Source organism: Stegostoma tigrinum, chromosome 23 (assembly GCF_030684315.1).
Source record: "Stegostoma tigrinum isolate sSteTig4 chromosome 23, sSteTig4.hap1, whole genome shotgun sequence".
Taxonomy (NCBI): domain Eukaryota; kingdom Metazoa; phylum Chordata; class Chondrichthyes; order Orectolobiformes; family Stegostomatidae; genus Stegostoma; species Stegostoma tigrinum.
This window is the reverse complement of record NC_081376.1, coordinates 24,762,111-24,779,399: the sequence shown is the minus strand read 5'-3', so window position 1 is coordinate 24,779,399 and position 17,289 is coordinate 24,762,111. Positions and strand designations below refer to the sequence as shown.

The 17,289-nt window shown below is 40.7% G+C and overlaps 1 protein-coding gene across 4 annotated transcripts in view; it reads right to left on the bottom strand.

Annotated features, from left to right (window-relative positions):
- Window positions 1-1,666: 1,666 nt before the first annotated feature.
- The window catches only part of LOC125462232 (BTB/POZ domain-containing protein KCTD5-like), a 74,054-nt gene continuing 58,431 nt past the window's right edge, over window positions 1,667-17,289 (bottom strand). For 2 of the 4 annotated variants that reach the window (XM_048552007.2, XM_048552010.2), the window contains 3 exons: window positions 13,863-13,988; window positions 7,255-7,318; window positions 1,667-4,740 (listed from right to left, as the gene is read on the bottom strand). In XM_048552007.2, the coding sequence (XP_048407964.1) occupies window positions 7,274-7,318; window positions 13,863-13,988 (171 nt within the window). In that variant the 3' untranslated portion in view covers window positions 1,667-4,740; window positions 7,255-7,273. The remainder of the gene's footprint in view (window positions 4,741-7,254; window positions 7,319-13,862; window positions 13,989-17,289) is intronic. The other 2 variants (XM_048552008.2, XM_048552011.2) reach the window with 2 other exon arrangements.

Sequence of the window (17,289 nt, the reverse complement as noted above, 5' to 3'; positions counted from 1 at the left end):
TGCTGCTACTCCTATTTGAACCTAATCAGAATGACTGTCTGACTGCTTATTAGAAAGTTATCTATTGCAAAATACCAGAGGGTTAGAGACAGCAATAGATACCTCAGGTTGCTAGGAATAGGAAACAAGGGAAGAATTTTGTAAACATATACATTGTTATTTCAGAATAAAATGTCTGGTTATAAAAAGTGTAGAGCTGGATGAACACAGCAGGCCAATAAACTGTCGCCTCCTCTACATTGGGGAAACCAAGCGGAGGCTTGGAGACTGCTTTGCAGAACACCTCTGCTCGGTTCGCATTAAACAACTGCACCTCTCAGTCGTGAACCATTTCAACTCCCCTCCCATTCCTCAGACGACAGGTCCATCCTGGGTCTCCTGCAGTGCCACAACGATGCCACCCGAAGGTTGCAGGAACAGCAACTCACATTCCGCTTGGGAACCCTGCAGCCCAATGGTATCAATGTGGACTTCACAAGCTTCAAAATCTCCCCTTCCCCCACTGCATCCCAAAACTAGCCTGTTCTTCCTGCCACCTCAAGCCGCACCCCTATTTCCTACCTACTAATCTCATCCTGCCTCCTTGTACTGACCTATCCCCTCCTTACCTACACTCACCTCTACTGGCTCCATCCCTGCCTCTTTAACTTGTCTGTCTCCTCTCCACCTATCTTCTCCTCTATCCATCTTTGATTCGTCTCCCCCCTCCCTATTTATTTCAGAACCCCCTTGCCCGCCCCCATTTCTGAAGTGGGGGGGGTCTAGGCCCAAAACGTCAGCTTTCCTGCTCCTCTGCCTGCTGTGTTCATCCAGCTCTATACCTTGTTATCTCAGAATCTCCAGCATTTGCAATTCTTACTATCTTGAATATACCTAACAACCTAGCCTCTTCATCCTCTGGGGTGGAGACTTTAATTACCCTAAGAGAAAGAATTTCTCATTTTTATTGAATGGGCAACCACTTACTCTGAGACTATGCTCTCTAGTCTGAGACTTTCACACAATGGGGAACAACCATTTTGTACACAAATTGTCAAGTCCTCTCACAATCTTGTTTGTTTCAATTAAGTCACCTCCCTTCCACTAAATTACACTGAGTACAGACCCATCCGAATCAACCTCTCCTCATAAGAATATTTCCATACTTGGGAACAACCTAGTGCACCTTCTCTGAACTGTCTCCAGTGCCAGCATATCTCTCCTTAGATAAGGGACCCAAAACTGTGGACTGACTAGTGCCTTGTATAGTTTTTAGCAAGACCTCCCTATTCTTATATTTCATTCCATTTGTCTTACTTATTAATTCAACTTGTATGGTAGCTTTTTGTGATTGATGCACAAGGGTTCCTAAATCTTCTGTGCTGGAGCTTTCTGAAGTCTTTCCCTATTTAAACAATATTCTTCTTACCCAAAAAGCATAATGTCACATTTTCCCACATCATATTCAAAGCTGTCAGTCAGACTTAGGCTAGGCCAAACTTACTACGGCAATTATAGGCACTGCTGACTTGATGCTCTTAGTAACTCTACTATCACTGACTGAGAAATATTGTGGAGTTAGGCTTAATTCAGGCACTGCAATGTTTCAGATGATATAAAATTCAAGCTACGTTCACTGTCTTCTCGTTAGGTATGGGCAACAAGAATAGAAAGGTAATTCGCAGAATTGAGGGGGGGGACTGGCTTTTATTGTGTTCACCAACGCAACAATTTACAAAAAACAACTTTCAGGTTTTGCAGATTTATCACAGAAAAAATTGAATAAGTTTTGGAAGAATGAACAGAAATACAAAGCTCAATTGACAACACTTCCCAAAACCTTCTCTCAGGAATCTAAATAAGCATGCTTTGACAAATTTGTGTGGAATAAATTCCCAAAATTAACTTCTTATAATTGTCATAAGGACCAGACTCTCCTAGAACATAAGTACAGACCTTAAAAGATTGTCTCATTGCCTCTATTTCTGGACTACTTAGTGATCAGATGTTGTGCTGCTCGTGGCTTTGACCCAAAGTGTAACCACTAAGACATAATTTTTCTGTTCTGATGTACTGATGGCATTAACCACATGCTGATGTCCAATTTCAAAGGTATCAGACAAACATCTCATCCCAATGGCCTGTCTTCACCTACAAGTGTTGGCAAGTTTGACATAAGCACGCCAATCGACGATGGTCAGAAACAGGAACTCCAGGAGACACATTTTTAGGCTAATTTGGCCCACAAATGCCTTCCTGGCTCGGACTTGTTAACATTTGTGCAGTTCAGGTGACAAAACTGGGGTGGCTGTATGGGTCAGTTGTAGACTAGTCAAAGGAAAGTTTAGAAGCTATACATTCAATATTATTAAATTTCTTTCTCCTACATCAAACAAATCAGAACAATGATGTTAACCGTTTATACACCAACTACAAACATGTACAGAAATACATTAAACTTACAACACAATCAGACTGTTCAATCCAGCAAATATGCAAGTGACCTTTTGCTCATATGGAAGTAACCACATTTACTCACCTTTCTCTATATTCCCCTTCCCCATCTCTCAATCTAAGTTATTCTGAAATATTTGACAGTAACCACTAATTCTCAAAGTGAATTCTACAGCCTCAACTCAGTTTTTCTTGATATTTGTTCTAAATCTCCCAAATGGAATCTTTATTAACAATGAAATAATGTCAGTTTTCAATCTTGTTCTGTTCAATGTAATTTTAAATATATTTAATTCCCCTAGCCTTCATGTTTATAACAGCAGACTACGTAAGCATAAGTGAAAATTGCATGGGCCTGTACAAGTGCAAGGGAAAGTCAATGCATAGGTCCATGTAAATACAGAGGAAGGTATTCTGTGGACTGTGTAAATACAAGGGAAGTACATGGGACTGTGTTGCTTCAACAATGAAAAGCAGTGCAAGGACTGGCGTAAACACAAGATGAAATAGGGTGAAAGACTGGATAAACACAAGGATGACAGTGTATTGGGCTATGCAAACTGTTGAAGAACTGGTGTGTGGATCTGTGTAAACATGGGAAATTCTGTGTGGGGATGAACATAAACGCTGTTGGTTCAGCCCATACAAGTACAAAGCGGGGGAGCTTCACTATTATTTTGGTTGCTAGACTCCATAGATACCAATCACTGACACCCAGACATCTAATTTTATTTTCTAAGTTTACAGGCAGAGTGCGAAAGGAGACAATTGCACGATGAAATGTGGTTACAGCTGAAATAAAACCTGTTCTCATTTCTGTTTCCCATTCATGTACATTCCAGCTGGAGTCAATGGATAGTGCATCATTGGAGAAATTTTGACTGATTCCACATCCCTTAATCAGGAATGTGGGGATTACTTGCAGGGCCCATACTGTCACCCTAGTTGAAGATATGTTAAGGGTCAAGGCATTAGGCTTTACAAAGGGTGTGAATATTAAGACACCATAGATATTTTCCATGTATGATTAAAAGACCAAAAGAGAAAGAAAAATTGACTTTTATGAAAGGAGAGAGATTCAGAACCCTTAAACTCTCCGACTGAATTGGGAAAAGGAGTTTCCTATTCAGCATAAACAGCTCAATTTAAACAGTCTTCCAGCTAAATTGTTTCATTGAGGTGATTTTTGTTTAAATAGCCAAACACAGACAATATCCCTGAAGAAACAAGTGAAATATACCAAGAAGAGAAATAGATATCAGTAGTTACAACAATGGGAAATGAACACATTGATGAAATGTTGTTCTGAAATCAGCTAAAGCTGCAACAAGTCCAAGCGTTGGCTTCAGCAATGTTTCCATAAAACGTACTGGAAAGATTTAACAGTTTGAACTATAGTTCTTTAATAAAACACAAGCACCCTAAAAATATATACGTGTGGGAATCCAAAAGCATACAAACCATTTCTCAGGTGTTGAAAACAGCAATTATTAAAATAAAAAGTATTACACCATGCAAACAGTTTAAAAATATTGTCAGAATTTGACAGTTCCTTGTATGTTTTCCCAATGATCTTCAATACAAACTGCTTTCAGCAGACACCAATGGTTAATTTGCTTAATAAAACACCAAATGTAAGTTGGAACTGCCTAGGTCCTTCTTCAGCATCCACAGAACATCTACCAAACTGAAGCAGCTGATTCTGAAGTACAGTGAGAGGTAATTATCTAGCCACTGGGTGTGCTTCCTCCTGCTGCCTACATACCATTTGAAGAAATTAACTTAATCAAAGCCAAGTGGAAGCGCATCTGTTGAATATGACACAGCCTTTACTCCGTAATCAATAAACTGTCACCTCAGCGTTACGCTCACTTCAGGTTCCAGGCTTTTTTGCAAAATATTAATTGTTTTAGCCAAATTCTTTTACAAATTGGTACTTATTGGTTTAATCCAAAGAGCAAAATACAGTGCCAGAGTAGGCTGTTGGCCAGTTGTACTCCATCACTGAGGTGATACTGTTGCCCCTAGCTAGACATGCTTTGATATACAGATGTCTTTATGATGCATCAAGGTTTCTAAACTCTTGAAATGTTCGTCAGTAAGAAAACTCAGTCTTTGTACAGTGGAAGCAGAGAGGGAGATCAAGGTTCAAAGTTATTGCAAGAAATGTTCACGTCAGAGACCGGATTTCGAACAACACCATGGCTGATCCCTCTTGCATTTCCCTAGAAAGTAAAATAACTTAAAATTTCTTGATAGGCCAATACAGAACTGACATCACATCCGTGATCCTCGCTCTTGAAGAATCTGTAAGAGAAAGTAAACATATACATTACGTTAATCCCAGTTTTAAGGTCCACATACAACTCTGGTGCGCAGCCTTGTAAAATACTATAGGGCTCAAGTGCAACACCTTGACAGAATAGCCCATATTATACCACAGTTCACAGATACAGCACCTTGACAAAATAGTTAATATACCACAGATTTCAGGTACATCACCTTGACAAAACAGCACAATTTATGATGTACACGGATGCATCACCTTGATAGTACACCCTTAATATTACAAATTCAATGGTGCAACTCTTTTTTGGTATCTAGCCCAACTGTCTGGGCAGACGATTAGACAAAGCATTTTAGCAGATAGCATTTAGTACAACTTCCTGCCTTGAGAAGCACTCCAGAGAAGAAATGCCACAATATGCTGTTCTTTAATACTCTATTCAAGAAGAAGAAGCAAATCTTCTGAGGTTTCTGCTCCTGAATGTGATCAGGATCTCGGATAGATGTGTGCACATTATTAGACAGGAGGACTGGGCTCAAATCAAACAGAGAACACTTATTGACATTAAGAGCTGCAGGAAGATAGGACAGTGGTTCACCCCATAATCTGGCTCCCTTGCTCCTCTGCATCATTAAAAATACTAAAATGTTCTAATTAGTTGCAGTAACTGTTGCATGAAGATGCTTGAATTACCTTGGCTAAGGGGTGATCTATGTATTCTGGATACTAATTCTAACAACACATCTAAATGATCAGGCTTCCTTTAGGTTTGTCATTCAAGCAACAATCAACTCTCAGCTTCATGAGACAGAACAATGGTATCAGCGTTCAGACTCATTTTACAAAACTTATTTTAATTTTAAAAAAGTAGCTGCTAAATTATGTTGCTGTTGACTGACACTGAAACATAGCTTGTAAGTTCATTTGCATAGGATTTTGGATAATGTCTGCAATCCTGAAATTACTCATTTAAACTCACCTCAACGAGGCAGACAAAATCAAATGCCTCTCCTGAAAAAGTTAACTTTTACAGTAGTACGATTTTTCCAATGCCTTAGTCAAGAGGTCTTTTTGTTTTCCCTCAAAGATATGATGGAATATTAAGTACCATCAAGATATCCAACTGTGAAAGCATCACAGCTGAGCCCAGTCCTGCACTGGCAACGTTCACTAACGGATGAGTGCTCATTTTCAGTAGAACACACTGATCAAAACAATCATCCTAGGGCAGTAAGATCAAGTTCAACAATAATGTGAACCAGTCCAATCTGGTCAGGACCAGGGATGAAGCATGGACCTGGACTGTGCAGCACAACTGACTTTACTCCACACATTTAACAGATAGCGATATACTAATTCTGGGAAACAGATGTTTCACATTGTGTTTTGTGACAGCAGTAACATTGAGCTCCACTTACCATCCCTGTGGTCTGCGTATACCTCAGTCAGCTGAGAACCATCCCCCTTTAACATTTGTACACTGAATCAATGTATTACTGGAGTCAGGCAAGCTTTCAACAGTACAGAAACTGACAGTCCAAAACCATTGTTTTTGCAGAGAAAGATCAGAGGATTTTATGGGTTCTGAAGAAGGGTCACCGAACTGGAAACATTAACTCTATTTTCTCCTCTTAGATGCTGTCAGACCTATTGAGTTTTTCCAACAATTTCTATTTTTGTTTCTGATTTACAGCAACTACAGTTCTTTTGGATTTTGGACCTATGGGGCTAGTTATAAAGAACAAGTATCAGTAAAGGATGGAGGTAAAATGATTAAAGTACCAATAACAGACCAACAAGGCAAGGAATGATTATACACCTATCCTAATTTTAATAACTTTAATATTGTTTGAACTAAAAATTGAGGATTGAGAGCAACAATAACTGAAATGAGTTGCCACGGCCTCCCTTTCTTGTGTCAGAAGCAATACCTGGTTGTTCTGCTCAAGATTTCATTCAGCAGGCACTTCAGGACTGACTAGCCTTGCTTGTGTAGGATTACAGATTAGATAGAACAACAAATTGTTTTGTGATACAAATCAAGGACGGATTGGGACAGAGTTTTCAATCTGCTAATGCTATTAGTAAAACAGCAACTGCTCTCCCTTCCCTCCTGCCTTTCATTCTGAGAAGTTGATACAGAGTAAACAACAAACTCAAAACACAGGTTAACAAAGTAAACAGATGAGAGAATGTTTCTCATTGTCAATATCTTAGCACCCAGTAAAGGGACCATGTAGACATATACAAATGGCAACAGGGCAATGTACAAGAAATTTGATTTATAGAGCATGTATTTTTTAGATGTCCTCAAAATAGAAGCCTGGGTCCCCGTGACTGACTATACCAAGCATCTCTGACTGCAGCACAGCAGAGCATGCAATACTAGGACAACACATAGCACAATATCATTCTAGCAGGCACACGGGCATCCAGGCTGGTCCAGTGCAGGGTTACAGTTTGCAGTTCTACAAGGGTGAAGGCAAATTGGGTAAATGAGGGTTTGTGGGTTTCTACAGGTAGCCAATGCTCACCAGTACATTTTATTTCAAATTAATCTGAGTCATTCATTTCGCAATCCGTTTCTTCATCTTCGCTCTGGATTCAACATGCAGCAAAAATATAAACAGGAAGGAAAAATAATGTTGTAGGCAATTTAGATTTTCAAACTATAGTCAAGTATCCTGTCAGCACTAACAAAAGATAGTGTTCAACAGAAATAGGTGGAGAAAAGTCATTAACAAACTGATACAATCTGTTTTACTGTTTTCATGAATTTGAAATCCAATACTTCATTTTTATTTCAATCTTCTTCCTCTTAAGAAAATGGAGATCCATGGTGACATTTGGGAGGACTTCTAATGTGGACAGGGTTGACCCACTAAAGTGTGGGTTCAGCTTTTCAGTCTTTCACCAAAGGGAACAGAGAATCTTTTTATGCAAGCCTATGACATGCAAGATCTGCCAATTAATTTCCTCCCTTTTCAATGTCCAACGAACCACTCCTTCCAGGTGAAACACAAATTTACTTTTACTTTCTCAATTCAGTATATTGGTGCTCACAATGTGATGATCTCTACACAGGGATGATCAAACACAAGCTGGGTGACCACTTTGTGAAACACCTCCATTCAGTCCTCAGTATTACCCCAAGTTTCAGTGATGTAACTTTATGTCTCCATTTTGCTTGCACAAGTCTGATGTTATCATAGAATCCCTACAGTGTGGAAATAGGCCCTTCAGCCCAACAAGTACACACCAACCCTCAGAACACCCACCTAATCTACACATCCCTGAACGGTACATGCAATTTAGCACGGTCAATCCACCTAGCCTGCACATATCTGGACTGTGGGAGGAAATCAGAGCACCCGGAGGAAACCCACGCAGACACGGGGAGAACGTGCAAACTCCATACAAACAGTCGCCCGAGAGTGAAATTGAACCCGGGTTCCTGCTGCTATGAGGCAGCAGTGCTAACCACTGTGCTGCTCATACCAAGATGTTTCTAACCTTGACCAGTCTGTACTCCAATAATGCTTAACACATGCTCAAGAGCATTCTGAAATCAACACTGAATTTAATTTTAGATCATAATCTCTGACCACATTGTTTTCTGTTTCTTTGCTTTTTAAAACTACTGTTTTATCCCCTTCAAAATTTATTTTTCCTTCTGTTGAGATGGCAGTTATCAGGTTATTATCCCACCTCGCGACAATTTTAGATTCTTTACTTATCCCATTACCACTTCCTCTTGCTTTACATCATAAAATCTTTTGTCAAGTAATCGTTTATGCCCTTCACCTTATCGTAGACTTTTTCTTTTATTTTCTCCCCATCTTTTCATGCTGAAATCTATGACATATTTAGAACAGAGAACAGTACAGGCCCTTCGGCCCACAATGTTATGCTGAACTTTTACCCTATCCTAGGGTCTACCTAACCTCCACCCCTACCTTAAACAATCATCCACGTGCCGCTTAAATGCCCCTAATGAGGCCGACTCCACTACCATCTCCGCAAAGCATTCCATGCCCCGACCACTCTGAATAAAGAACCTACCTCTGACGTCTCCCCCGGATCTACTTCCACTCACTTTAAAACTATGCCTCCTCATAAAAGCTACCTCCACCCGAGGAAAAAGTCTCTGGCTGTCCACTCTTATCTATACCTCTGATCATTTTGTACACCTCTATCAAGTCACCTCTCATCCTTCGTCATTCTAAAGAGAAAAGCCCTAGCTCTCGCAATCTTTCCTCGTAAGACGTTCCCTCCATTCCAGGCAACATCCTGGTAAATCTCCGCTGCATCTTTTCCAATGCCTCCACATCTTTCCTGTAATGAGGTGACCAGAACTGGACACAACACTCCAGATGTGACTGAACCAGGCTTTTGTATAGCTGGAGCATTACTGCACGGCCCTTGAACTGGATCCCTCTATTAATTAAAACTAATACACCATACGCCTTCTTACCAACTCTGTCACGTGGGTGGCAGCTTTCAGGAAACTGTGCACATGAATCCCAAGATCCCTCTGCTCCTCCACACTGCCAAGAATCTTTCCGTTAACCCTGTATTCTGCTTTCAAATTTATCCTTCCAAAATGAATCAACTCACTTTTCAGGGTTAAACGCCATCTGCCATTTCTCAGCCCAACTCTGCATCCTATCAGTGTCCCTTAGTGACCTAGAACAGCCCTCCACACTGTCCACAACTCGACCCACCTTCATATTGTCTGTGAACTTGCTAATCCACCCTTCCACTCCTTCATCCAAATCATTTACAAAAATCACAAATAGAAGACGACAACCCAGGACAGATCCTTGTGGTACACCACTCGTAACTGAGCACCATGCTGAATATTTTCCGTCCACTACCACCCTTTGTCTTCCAAGGGTCAGCCAATTCTGAATCCAATCTGCCACATTTCCCTCTATCCCATGCCTCCTTACCTTCTGCAATGGCCTACCAGGGGGAACCTTATCAAACACCTTACTTAAATCCATGTATACCACATCCACTGCTCCACCTTCATCCACGTGTTTGGTCACCTCTTCAAAGAATTTAATAAGGCACGATCTACCCCTCACAAATCCATGCTGACTATCACAAATCAAACTGTGCCTTTCCAAGTGATCATAAATCCTACCCCTTAGAGCCCTTTCCAATAATTTGCCCACCACTGACGTAAGACTAACTGACCTGTAATTTCCGGGGTTATCCCTACTGCCTTCTTTGAACAAGGGAATGACGTTTGCCTCTCTCCAATCTTCCAGCACTATACCTGTGGACAGTGAGGATGAAAAGACCATCAAAGGCCCTGCGATCTCTTCCCTCGCTTCCCACAGAATCCTTGGATAAATCCCATTAGGCCCGGGGGACTTATCTATCTTCAACTTCCTCAAAATTCCTAGAATATCCTCCTTACCAACATCGACCTCCTCTACCCTACCAGCCTGTTTCACACTGTCCTCCTCTACAACTAGGTCCCTCTCTGTTGTGAATACCGATGAAAAGTATTCATCGAGGACTGCTCCTATCTCTTTCGGTTCTGTGCACAATTCCCTTTACAATTCTTGATAGGCCCTACCCTTTCTCCGGTCATTCTCTTATTCCTCATGTACATGTAAAAAACCTCGGAGTTTTCCTTGATCCGACCTGCCAAAGTTTTCTTATACTCCCTTATAGCTCTTCTAAGCTCTTTCTTCAGCTCCTTCCTGGATAACTTGTATCCCTCTACAGCCTTTTCCATTCCTTGTTTCCTAAACCTTACATAAGCATCCTTCTTCCCCTTAACCAGTCGTTCGACCTCTCGAGAGCCAAGGGTCCCTCACTCGACTGTATCTTCCCTGCCTGCTAGGGACAAACATATCGAGCACAAGCAGTATGCATTCCTTAAACAATCTCCACATTTCAACAGTGCTCTTCCTTGACAGCATCTGTTCCCAATTTATGTTACCTAGTTCTTGCCTAACAGAACTGTAATGATCCTTCTCCAATTATAAACCTTACCCTGCTGTATGTACCTATCCTTTTCCATGACTATTGTAAAAGTAACAGAGTTTAGCTTCTCCATCTGACAAAAATTCACAGACCTGAAACATTAAATGGTTTTTCTCTCTCTCTCTCTGCAAATATGACTGAACTACTAACGATTGCTAGTATCCTTCGTTTAGGGGCTGATGAGTTGAACAGTAAATACCAGCTTTAAACTCTAAATAAGAGGGAACTAGGGCAGGGTATTCCTTCTTTCAGTAGCTACTTTGGCAAAAGACAAAGCAGGCCATTTAAAATCCTGGGCATACAAAAATCATTTACATTCCCTGCTAAATCTAACATTAGAATCAGAGTCATACAACATAGAAATGGACCCTTCGGCCCAACTTGTCCATGCCAACCAGGTTTTCTCAACTGAACTAGTCCCATTTTCCTGCATTTGGCCCATATCCCTCAAAAACTTTCCTATCCATGTTCTTGTCCAAAAGTCTTTTAAATGTTCTAAGTATATTCATCTCTACCACTTCCATGACAGGTCATTTCATATACGCACCAATCTCCTTGAGAAAATGCTGCCACTCAGGACCCTTTTATATTTTTCCCCTCTCAACTGAAACCTATGCCCTTAGCTTTGGACTCTCCTACCCTGAGGAAAAGACCTTGGCTATTTACCTTATCTATGCTCATGATTTTATAAACATTATAAGGTCATCCTCTAGCCACCCATGCTCCAATGAAAAAAGTCCCAGCCTATCCAGTCTCGCCATATAATTCAAACTCTTCAGCCTTGGTGATATGCTTGCAAATCTGTTTTGCACCCTTTCCAGTTTTATAACATCCTTCCTATAGCAGGGCGACCGCAATTGTATGCAGTACTCCAAATACAGCCTTATCGATGTCTTGTACAGCTGTAACATGACATCCTGTATCCAGTGCATTGACTGATGAAGGCAAGCATGCCATACATCTTCATCATCATCCTGTCTTACCTGTGATTCTACTTTCAATTATGTACCTGCACCCCTTGGTCTTTCAATTCAAAAACATTCCCCAGGGTCCTACCATTAACTGTGTAACTCCTGTCCTGGTTTGTTTTACCAAAATGCAACGACATGCATTTACCTAAATTAAACTCAATTTGCCATTCCTTTGCCCAGTGGCCCAATTGATCAAGATCCCATTGCACTCTCAGATAACCTTCTTCAGCTTTGTGCGTGGGAAATCATGTCTCACTAACTTGAGAGTTTTTGAAAAGTAATGAAGTGGATTGATGAGGGCAAAACTGTGGTTGTGGTCTATATCAGCTTTGACAAGGTTCATCATGGTGGACTGGTTAGCAAGATTAGATCACATGGAATAGAGAGAACTAGCCATTTGAATACAGAATCAAAGATAGAAGACAAAGGGCGGTGGTGGAGGTTGCTCTTCAGACTACAGGCATATGACCAACACTGTGCCATAAAGATTGGTGTTAGGTCCACTGCTTTTTGTCATTTATATAATGATGTGGCTGTGCACATAGCAGGTATTGTTAGTAAGTTTGCAGATGACATCAAAATTGAAGGGGTAATGGACAGCCAAAAGGTTACCTCAGAGTACAACAATCCTTGATTAGTTGGGCCAACGGGTGGCAGTTGGAGTTTAATTTAGATAAACGTAAAGTGCCACATTTTGGAAAAGGATATCAGGGCAGGACTCATACACTCAATGGTAAGGTTCTGGGGAATGTTGCCGAACAGAGAGAGCTTGGAGTTAAGGCTCATAGCTCCTTGAAAGTGGAGTCACAGATAGACAGGATAGTGAAGCATGCATTTGGTATGCTTGCCTTTATTGGTCAGTGCATCAAGTATGGGAGTTGGGAGGTCATGTTGCTGCTGTGCAGGACATTGGTTAGGCCACTTTTGGAATACCACGTTCAATTCTGGTTTCCCTGCTCTGGGAAGGATACTGTGAAACTTGAAAAAGTTCAGAAAACATTTACAAGAATGTTGCGAGGCCTGGAGGATGTGAGCTGTAGGAAGAGGCTGAATCAGCTGGGGCTATTCTCCCTGGAGGGTTGGAAGCTGAGGGGTGTCCTTATCGAGGTATATAAAGTCATGAAGTGCATGGATAGGATGAACAGCCAAGGTCTTTTCTCTTGGGCGGGGGAATCCAAAACTTGAGGGTATATGTTTAAGGTGACAGGGGAAAGCTATAAAAGGAACCTCAGGGGCAACATGTTCACACAGAGGGTGGTGCATGCATGGAGTGAGCTGCTAGAGGAAGTGGGGGAGGCTGATACGATTACAACATTTAAAAGGCATCTGGATGGCTATATAAATAGAAAGGGTTTATAGGGATATGGGCCAAATGCTGGCAAATGGAACTAGATTTATGATAGGACAGTTGGGTGGCATGGGAAAATTGGTTCAAAGGGTTCATTTCGGTGCTGTATATCTCAATGACTCCATTATACCACCAATTTTGGTGTCATCTGCAAACTTACTAACCATACCTCCTATATTCTCATCAGTTTCGTTCTTAATAAATGAAGAAGAACAGTGGACCTCAGCATACCGCATTCCTTGTGGCAAACCGCTAGTCACAGACCTCCAGTCAGAACAACAACTCTCCACCATCATCTTCTGTCTTAGATTATGCAGTGCCTCATGTTATGTTAACATATGGTAAACACTGGTAGAATATAGAGCAGTACAGTAACCCAAGTATGATCTTTATCAGACAGACCTCTTCTGAGACGATTACAATTATACCGGAACTGACAAAATAATGTGTAAGTTCCATCAGCTGTATGTGGTGACCTTAAAAGATATTTAAATACCTATTCTGCTTATCATGAGGCTTGGTGCACATCACATCCTGAACCTAATGCTTGCATGACAAATTCCTAGATGCAGCCTGCAGTGTGATGCCCTCTCCCTACCCAGAAACATTATTCACATCTCTGCAGGTACAAGAATGCTGTATACAATGATGGACTGCCGACGAAGACAATTTGACACTCCCCAAGCTCAATTCAGTTCGGACTCTACAAAGGAATGTTTTCATCACTATACTCTGCTGGATCAATTCCAGAGGTAAAAAACACAGAAAACAAGCACTTATAGCCCATAAGAGGTTAATTTTATTGTACAATTTCACTCACCTTGGCTTTTTCGCTGGGTTCCGTGTTTGTGCCATATGGAGCATTATGCAACTCCCTGGAGACAACACAAAGAAATTCAGCCTGGTCTTCATTTCCATAGTTATAGGAAGAGCCAATACTGACTAACTGGAGAGGGGAATAAGATGATTTGATAAATCAATGTACGTTCACACAGGTCAACAGATCAAGAAATGTTTCCCAAAGTATCATGCAATCAGGGAAATAGGGTTACAACAACAAGATGCCAATTGACAATAATTCCAATTCCTTCCACTCCATAAAAGATCAATAACCGAATTCAATTTACATCAGTTTAGGTAAATAAAAATATCCTGCAGTACATAGAACAGTGGTACAAAGCACAAGCAACAAAAAGGCAAAAGAGAGGGAAATGTTTGGTGATATATGGTCATGCTTCTCAAGCTGCCACGTGCTGAAAGTTTCAACAGATACAAAGATTACAGGCACCAAATCACTCAAAATGCACACTTAATGACAAGTGTGAATGAATTACTGTCTCTAGCTGAAACAAATTAGAGAAGATACAATCAATTTAGTTTCAAGAAAATTTTGAAGTTCAGGAGTGAAGGGAGAGTTCATTTATATTTTGGGGTTGATCATTATAATAGGATAAAATATATACAATCAACATGACATTACATACAGGCAATAAGCCAAGTAGATGTTGGGGTGAAGAAACTTTCATCTCCTCAGGGTACTGATAATCCTGAAACTATTCTCTCCACTTCCTTTGCTTATAATCTTCCTAACTTACTCCTTCAGTCTCTCTCATTTCCCTTATCTCACTCCTTCCATCAGACCCTGCGGTTTCATGATCCCTTCCCTTGTCTTTCATTTGGCCCTTTTTTTTGTTTCCAACATTCCAATCTCTGTCATCTCACATTCCAGTGCCTGGGGAGAATGGAAGTTGTACATCATGAGACATTGATGTCCAGATTCTCCTCAGCTGAATAGCTTCAAGCCACTGGTGGCTGTTCCAAGGCAAAGGCAGGAAAGTGAGAGCTAAATACATTAAATATACCTGCACACAAACAAATTCTTCAAAATTTATTAAATACATGAAGTAATTTTTAAATTTAGAAAAGCAAGATCTGTGGTGTGGTCAGACAGTCGATAATATTACAGATAAATACTGAGATGGTGAGGGCTTTGGTGACTGCCACATTAAAAAATGTTCCAACTATATCAGTTGGCAAAAACTGAGCAAGACTGTGTACGACTGTGATTAAATCAGAACCACACATTCAGTAATCCAGTGAACATCTTCTGCAGATTAAAGATACAGGAGCCTGGAACCAAATACAGCAGTGACTGTCAGTGGTGGGGGCAGCTTCCAGGAGATAGGAAGAGCAGTCAAGGTCCCACACTGCACATTAACATCCTATTCAGGCAATGACAAGTTACAGTGCTAGCTTATGAAGCAGTAAGATCTCAACTCAAGTTTCTTTCTCACATTTGATTCATGATTAAATAGCTCCCTGACATCAATTTCCAAAAAGTACATGAAATTTAGGGAAATACTGAGTAGGTAATTTAGCCATGGATCATTTTCCATTAAGTTCAGATAGAAGCCCGCTAATGAATATTTTAATCCAAACTGCCTTTCAGCTCCACAAAAGTTAGGGGTTGTGGTCACTTAGTTTGTCTGTTACCTTGCATAACATGCCACTAGTTTCACAGCATCCATTTTCACTTAATTTCCATTTACATGCATTTCCCTGGTAACAAGTGGTCAGGAGTGTATTTGTCAGTCCATATCCAATCTGCTATAAAGGAGCTGGCCAGTGATTGTTTTTGATACCTTGTCCAATCACCTCATCAATACATACATAGCATCTGATCAATGAGCAAAAGAAACAGCAACACATCCTTTGACAAAGTACTTTAAAGCCTTCAGGATTGGACATTGAGTTCAACAAACTCATTATCTTTGCCCCAGTTATCCCTTTGCTTTTTTTCTGCTTTCTATTTTTGTAAGGCAGTTACTAGTAATCGTTCTGATTTTCCTCTTCATACCTCTTGTAGAACCATAAAATCCCTACAGTGGGGAAACAAGCCATTCGGCCCAAAAAGTCCAAACCGCTCCTCTGATGGTCATCCCATCCGGACCCATTCCCCAACCACTGCATTTCCCATGGCTAACCCACCTAACCTAAGCATCCCTGGACACTATGGGCAATTTAGCATGGCCAATCCACCTACACTGCTCAAATCTGGACTGTTTAGACCTATCTTTCACTTCTTTCTTGTTCCATTATCATCTCCTTTTACTTTGCATCATTATTTAATCTCTTATGCCATCCCACCAGATCACAGAATTACCCCTTTAGTCAGTTAGTAGTACAGGGCTTACGCATTGATGAAGAAAGCGACACACTGCTGAAGCTTTTTGTATTGCACTCATCATAACAGAGTACAAGATTACCAAATCTCAAAGTGAACAATAATTTATACTGCTGGGGAAGAGGGTGGTGATTTGTTAGCAACCAGACTGATTGTTAAAGGTGTGGCCATGAAGAACGCACCAGGGAATAGTTAACCATGAAGTTCAAATTCAAACGAGGCAGACCAATTCTATTTGGACCAAAGTACTGCCACGGAGTGCACCAGTAAATAACTGCACTCCCCCAAGCTTTTGTTTGGTTGATAAACGCACAATGTATGGACATGCTCGCTGTTTGCAAAGAACACCTCATGTGAACATATGTAGCTCCTAACAGATGTTATTGAGCCATAGTGAACTCAAACGATAATCAGAATTCGTTGTTTGCATAATTCTTAGCATAAACAGGATTTGTTGGACACTTTTGAATTTTCCAAGCAAGAGCTGGTGAATGCAATCAATCCTTGTGTTGCTTGATATGATCTACCATGTATTAGGACACACTGCCTACATCACACTGAAGTTGAAATTCATGTATCACATTACTCATCTGTGTGGTACACAGAGCGTCTTTTTGCTTGACAGTAGCATCCTATTAGTGGTGACAACAGTCTGGTTTTTGTTGCATGGTTGTAGTAAGGAACACATTGCTTCAACTCTTGCTCAAATTTTTGAGACAGGTTATGCTTTCAGCATAGTCAGGAGGTACAGAGGGTACTTTTCAGGATTAAAGATAGCAGGAATGGGCCCATTCCCGAATTGGTATGTTACACAGTAAACAACTCATTTCCCAGTTTCCATTCTCTGTGGTAACACTTCAAACACACTTACTAATTAATCAGCACCTTCTTCTCATGCAACATAAATTGCTGGACATTTTTATTCTCACCTCCCACTTGCTCTGCCTCATTTAAAAAGCAATTACATCTCTAAGCAGTTCTGACAATGGGTTATTGACAGGAAATGTTAACACTTTCTCCACAGATGTCACTGGATTGCTTTCCAATTTTCTTTATTTCAGAT